At 54.9% G+C, this 5929-nt stretch overlaps 1 protein-coding gene across 2 annotated transcripts; it reads right to left on the bottom strand.

Moving 5' to 3' along the window:
- Positions 1-555: 555 nt before the first annotated feature.
- Positions 556-5728, bottom strand: Irf2bp2 (interferon regulatory factor 2 binding protein 2). Of its 2 annotated transcripts, none has more exons than XM_050146997.1 (2): positions 4593-5728; positions 556-4070 (listed from the first exon to the last, which is right to left on the bottom strand). In XM_050146997.1, the coding sequence occupies exons 1-2, from the start codon at positions 5581-5583 to the stop codon at positions 3355-3357; spliced, it is 1707 nt and encodes a 568-aa protein (XP_050002954.1). In that variant the 5' UTR covers positions 5584-5728; the 3' UTR covers positions 556-3354. The 2 variants fall into 2 exon arrangements, with proteins under 2 accessions (XP_050002954.1, XP_050002955.1); XM_050146998.1 differs by having other exon boundaries at positions 4641-5728.
- Positions 5729-5929: the final 201 nt, after the last annotated feature.

Genomic DNA, 5929 nt, shown 5'->3' with positions numbered 1-5929 from the left:
TGTTGCTGATGTCATCTTAAGATGTACAACTCTGTATAGTCTAGCCTTGAACTTCCTATGGCAGAAGGCTTCCCAGTCACAGGTCAAGAGATCAAAACGTGTGCCCTGTGGGAATTCCATTCTGCCCGGAGATGGGCGCCAGTTAAACACACCTGGGGCTTCCCTTGAGGCTGGACCTCCCACTCCACTCCGCAGCTTTCCCAGATGCAGACCCCAACCCCACTGTCAGGGTGCTCTCTATAACCCAAGATGGTGGTTCTCACAAAACTCTTCAAAGGGCAGATCCAGGTGGAGACAGACAGGTCAGTGTCCTTGGTGTCTGCTCCTTCCAACCCCTCCTGGAGAGTGGCAGGCTCTCCAGCCAGTCATAAAGCAGGTGCTTCCCAGATGACCTCTGCTCAGCTGTGCCCCTCCCACTGTCCTCTCCCTGGCTTCTTTCTCTTTCACCTCACTCTCCTGCAAACCCAACCGCAGTCCCATGTGTCCTTCAGTCTAGCGAGTACTGACAGCCACCCTACTCTTGGTTTAAAAAATTAAAAAAGGCCTTGGAAAACGTTCAGTGCTCCCAATTTTATTTTTATTTAATGCTAAAAGAAAAAAAAAGTACTGTAAATCTGACACATGACAGAACACAGGTGATATTTCCATAGCATGGTTTTAAAATATAATGTTGATAGCTAAGATTACACTTATTTCAGTAGACATGAGTTTCATCATATATAGAAAAATTATCACCTTCAACTTAAAAAAAAGGAAAAAAAAAAAAGAGTAAAGGTTAAGAGGTGGCACACGTTCAAAATACTTGGTGGCCAGGAAAGAATATATAGAAAAGCTGTAAACCGTGTGTACGTTCTCGTAACTTCAGAGTGAGGCCACATGAAAGACACTAACCAGATCTGTTAAATTCTCTAATTTGTTAAAGCAAAGAGGGCCTGCTGCCAGCCCATCCCCTAATATTCTGAGCATGAAAATCAAGGCTGGAATAGCGCTGGGACTCTGACATCATCTATCCAGCTGTGGACAACATCCACAATGTCATCCAGGACGAGGAAAGATCATCCCAGGTCCCCAAGTGAACGGTTTGTGAGTAGGCCAGAGAAAGACTTCCCCCCCATCCCACCCCACCCCCTCCAGGACAACACTCTGGCTACACAGTCTTCTGAAGGCCACCCCAGGCCGGGAAGATGCACACAGGCCCTTAATCTCAAAGTGCACCCCCTTTAAAACAGGTCAAGTTTTGTCTCCTTTGCCAGGAGCACAGAAACTACAGGTGGCTTCTTCCGCAGCTGGACAGACTTCCCCCATTCGGCAGGATGGTTCTTTATTCATGTTTTTGGAGAGCTTATCTGCGTTGAGATTGCAAAAGATACAGACAGCTGCAGCAAATTAGGTCAAATGACTAATCTAGTTGTAACATCGATGAGGTCAAATTCCAGTTTATAATAAAGTGCTTAGAGACACATTTATACTACAGACCATAATAGTTGGGTCCTTCACAAACGTCTTTATGGGCAGATGAAACTGACCCGTGTGTGTGTGTGTGTGTGTGTGTGTGTGTGTGTGTGTGTGTGTATACATCCGCCTCAGAGACCAGTCGGATCTGAGTCACAGTAACGACGAACTGGTCTATCATGCAAGCCTGTCTGTAACATCACAATGACTGGTAACAAGAACCTGGAGGACGTGGCGCACTCACGAAAAAACACAAGAAATACTGTATTTGGTTCAGGGTCACTGGTTTTTGAGCATCAGTAACTTGACTACTACTAAAGAAACTGCCTTTAAAAAGAAAAAGACCAAGTAACTAGAAATGATCAAGCTAGTTAACAACCTGTTTTCAAATGAAAATAGAATAGAAAACAAAACAAAAACAAAAAACACCATAGTAGACTTAGAAGCCATGATTGAGCCTACAAGGCCAAGTTACAAACACCTGCGTGTTAGGGTTTAGGGTAGTGTTCCTGTTGACATTAAAACCAAAACAGTACAAAGAAGGGGGGGGGGAACCAACCCACAAAAACCAGCATCACCAAGGGGAGACCACCACTAACAACTAATGACCTGTTGTTGTTTACGTCAAAAACAATCACCTCACCAACGCCAGTGATCAAGAAATTAGTTTACAAAAGGCTTTGAGAATAGTGGGAGAGGTGGGGCTTGCTCACGGAAAAAAAAAACCCTTCCTGTTGGTAGCTTTCCCCAGTTTATCCTTCTTCCAGAACAGTTCTAGTGACTTAGTACTTCAGACAGACCTAAGGAGGAAACTGCAGGCTCCCCCACTGATCTACGCCCACAGGCCCCTGTCAATGCACACCCCGCACTAAGCACCCAGTACAAACCGGTGTAGGGATCGTGACAACAGCAATGGCCGCAAGAACAGGACAGGTAAACGAAAGGAACAAACCAGAACACAGAACCGCAGTGAAACTGATCCCACGAGTTCACCTGGCCTGCAGCAGTCAAGGGCCCTGGCATGCTGGGAAAGGCTGCACGGCTGCAGATCAACAGCAGCAAGGCCATCTTTGCACACCACCCTTTACCAGGCAACTCTTCCTACAGCTGGAAAACACCAGTGGGGCAACCGAGGAGCATGCAGCCTTGAGAGCTTACAACTGGTCACGTGGGCAGAGTGAACATGGGTCAACTTGCCTTCAGTAAAAAAAAAAAAAACCAACCAAAAAAAACCCCAAACAAACCGAAAACCTCCCAAACACAATCCTGCAGACATTTCAGCAGCACCTGTGACTATCAATATTGCAAGAACCGAACCGTCAACAAGACAGGATTCGCACCCCGCTTCCCCACCGAGAGGACCTGTGAGGTGGGTGGCATCTCCGAGGGGCATGCCCTTCTGGTAAAAGGTGCCCTCTTTTCTCTCACTCCTTTCCTTCTCCAACTGACCTCCAGCCTGCAAGGGGCCAGCATTGAGGAATGACAAGACAGTAAGGCAATCTTACAACGTCAGAAAAATGTATTTGGCTTTTTTTTTCTCTTTTAAAATAAGTGCATACAAATACGGCTAGAAGCATTGTTTGCCAAGTGCTCTTTAAAAAACAAAAAAACAAAAAAGCAGCCAAGTTGCAGCCTACATAGAACGGCAACTGTCACCAGGAGAGTCAAGCAGACAGCCTAATAACGTTAACAAAAGAAGAAAATGCCTTTTAAAGTACATACCTTTTGTCGTCAAAAAAAAATATAAACACAATGTATTCAAAAAAATCAAAATTATACAGCCATGTTTATGAAGTCTACATTTCCCTTGTCTTGGATATATATATTTATATATATATATGGAGATTTATATACAGTTCAAGAAGTTTAAGGGTAACCGTGGGCTTTCCTGATGGCAGAAAGTCACGAGTCTCTCTCTTTCTTCACTTTCACGTCTCCGGCGAGGATGGTGGCAATCTCTCCTTGCATGAAGGCCCAGGGGACATTGGAGCCCACCAGAGGGCACTTCTCCCCGCTTGGACAATAGACCTCTCCACTAGCGCCCTGCTGTTTAATGCTTTGTCTGGAGCAAGGGAAACAGAACTTGTGCGAAGGGACAGACGGGCACTGCACAAAGTGGGTATCCTCCAGCCGCTCGTGGCAGAGGGTACAGCACAGGGGGGCGCTGGCTGCCAGAGAGGAGTCTGGGAGGCTGGCAGGGTGCACCGGCTCCAGTCCTCCTGCGCTGCCAGTGGCCTGGCCCCCCACCTCTCTGGGGCCGAGCCTTCTTTGGTTCATAGAGGAGGGAGAGGAAGGGCTGCTGCTGTTCCTCCGGGTGGTGGAGTGAACCTGGGTGGCATCTTTTGAGGCGTGACTGCCCCCGGCATTGTCTGCTACTAAAATCAGGGCTGCCATGGGGGACTGGCCGTTCTGAGCCGCTTCAGGCGGTGTGGTCCGGTTGGAATGAGGAGAGGCAGTAGGGGGTGGTGGAGACACAAAGGAGGATGTAGGGGTGATGGGGATCTTGAGCCCTTCTGTGGAAGTGGACAGCCAAGGCTGAGCCTCGCCATTGATCTTAGGGGGCCCGACTTCCCCTTCCGGTTCGGGAGAAGGCTTCCTTTTCCTTGCTGTTCTTGCAACTGAATAGAGACAGGCATGGAAGAAAAGGAAAATTAACGGAAACGCACCCACAGAGACATTTCCCCTCTCCCAAAACACACCTCGTACACAAGTTCTGCACGCGGCTTCTAACACTCCCTCTAGTAAGGGGCTTGGAGCCTGCACACCACTTCCAAGTGAAGCCAAGTCATGCGAGCCTGCCTGAAAGGTTCCAACCCAGAACCGGCACATGTGACTGCTAACATCCCCGGCAGGTTAAAGGTGACTGCTGCCCTCCTGCTCCCATCCAAGAATGTGCTGGGGAAGGAAAACGCAGTGTCTCTCTGCCTCTCTGACTCATCCCTGTTGTGCTGGTTCAGCAAAGGAACCACGTTGCCACTCAGCGCTGGTTCAGCCTTAGGGCGACCAGGAAGTTGGCTGTTTGTTGTTTCTGGGGTAAGGCAAAACGTACAAGAGTGGCTCCCTCAGCACACACGCGTGCTCACTGTCTCCAGCCTCCACGCCCTCGGCCCCTTCTCCCCTCGCCCCACAGCCGCCCCTACCTGCTTTAGACCCGTTGGCCCCGTTGGCCTCGAAACCCAACAACCTGCCTGCAGTCAGGGCCGGCTCCTTCTTGAACTTGCTCTCGAAGGGCCCCGAGTGGCCGTGCTGGTGCAGCGCCAGTAGCGTGTCGCGCACCGTCTTAGGCCTGCTGGCCCAGTCCTGCTCCCCGGGTGCTCGACCCTTGCCTGCACCGTCGGCGCCGAGCTCGCTCGCCCCGGGCGCGCCGGATAAGCTGTCGGCTGGGCTCCGGTGCGCGGGCTGCGCCTTCTCCTTGCTCGGCTCACGCGCCTCGTGCTCCGCCGCGCCCGACACCGAGGCCGGTCGTTTGTGGGTGCCCAGCTCGGTGGGCTGGGCGCCCAGGCCCGATGTCCCGCTCACCGAGGCCAGGGTGGCCGCGGCACGGCCGCTCAGCCCCAGCGCGGCGGAGCCGTTCACCAGAGGCACCAGGGTGGGCGGCACGGCGTGTGCCCGCCGCGGATTCGGGCTCTGGCGATTCAGCTCGGGCGGCTCCTCCAGCTTGGAGAAGCCGTTGGGCACCAGGATACCGTTGGCCGGAGCCGGCTGAGGAGCGGCCGACTGCGGGAGGCCTGCACCCGCACGCGTGCCGAAGTCGGAGGCCAGACGCGAGGCCCGATCCGGGGCCAGCGGGTAGCGCTCCATGGCCTGAGCGCGCGCGGCCTCGGCGCCCGCGTGGCCCAGCTGCGGCGGCGGCTGCAGCAGAAGGTCCTTGGCCGACAGCGGCGGAGGCTTGGCGGTCGAGGGTTGCGCGCCGGTCGGGGAGCGGCCCTCGGAGAAGCAACCGTGAGCACGCTTCAGCTGGCGCGCCGTCTCGATGACGAACTCCACGCGGTCGGCGCCCTCGTAGTTGACGCAGCCGCGGCACACGGGCTCCGTGAAGTCCCAGATCATGGCCCAGGGCATGCGGGGCAGGTCACACAGGTAGCACGACTGGCGCCGGGACGCGGCCGCCACCGCCACCGCCGCGGCCATGTCCGCACAGCCCGCTGCGCCGCAGGAGGAGCCGGGCGAGGAGGGGACGCCGCCGCCCCCTACGGGCCCCGTGCGCGCGCGCCGGCCGGCCCAAGCCCGCGTCTGCGCGACTAGCGGCGGCGGCGGCCGCAGGCGAGGAGGCGGCGGCGGCAGAGCCCGGGCCGGCGCGGCGCCCGCACGGCGCCCCCGAGGCACGAGGGGCGGCGGGCGCGCGGCGGGGCGCGGCTGCAGGTCCCCACGGGCGGCGGGGCGGCGCGGCGTGCGCGGGGGCGGCGGCTCGGCCGGGGCCGCGGGCTCGGGCCTCCAGACCGGGGCGAAGACGGGCCGCGAGCGCAGCAGGTCGCGG

Source organism: Alexandromys fortis, unplaced genomic scaffold, assembly GCF_014885135.2.
Source record: "Alexandromys fortis isolate MF-2015 unplaced genomic scaffold, M_Fortis_MF-2015_v1.1 scaffold_12, whole genome shotgun sequence".
Classification (NCBI taxonomy): domain Eukaryota; kingdom Metazoa; phylum Chordata; class Mammalia; order Rodentia; family Cricetidae; genus Alexandromys; species Alexandromys fortis.
Note: the sequence above shows the minus strand (reverse complement) of the source record. Positions and strands in the feature narration are given on the sequence as shown.

Excerpts from the sequence above, each read along its gene's own strand:
- Irf2bp2 (XM_050146997.1), bottom strand. The coding sequence starts at position 5,583 with ATGGCCGCGGCGGTGGCGGTGGCGGCCGCGTCCCGGCGCCAGTCGTGC. Across the intron at positions 4,071-4,592 it reads GGCCAACGGGTCTAAAGCAG|TTGCAAGAACAGCAAGGAAA; the intron begins GTAGGGGCGGCT and ends GTCTCTATTCAG.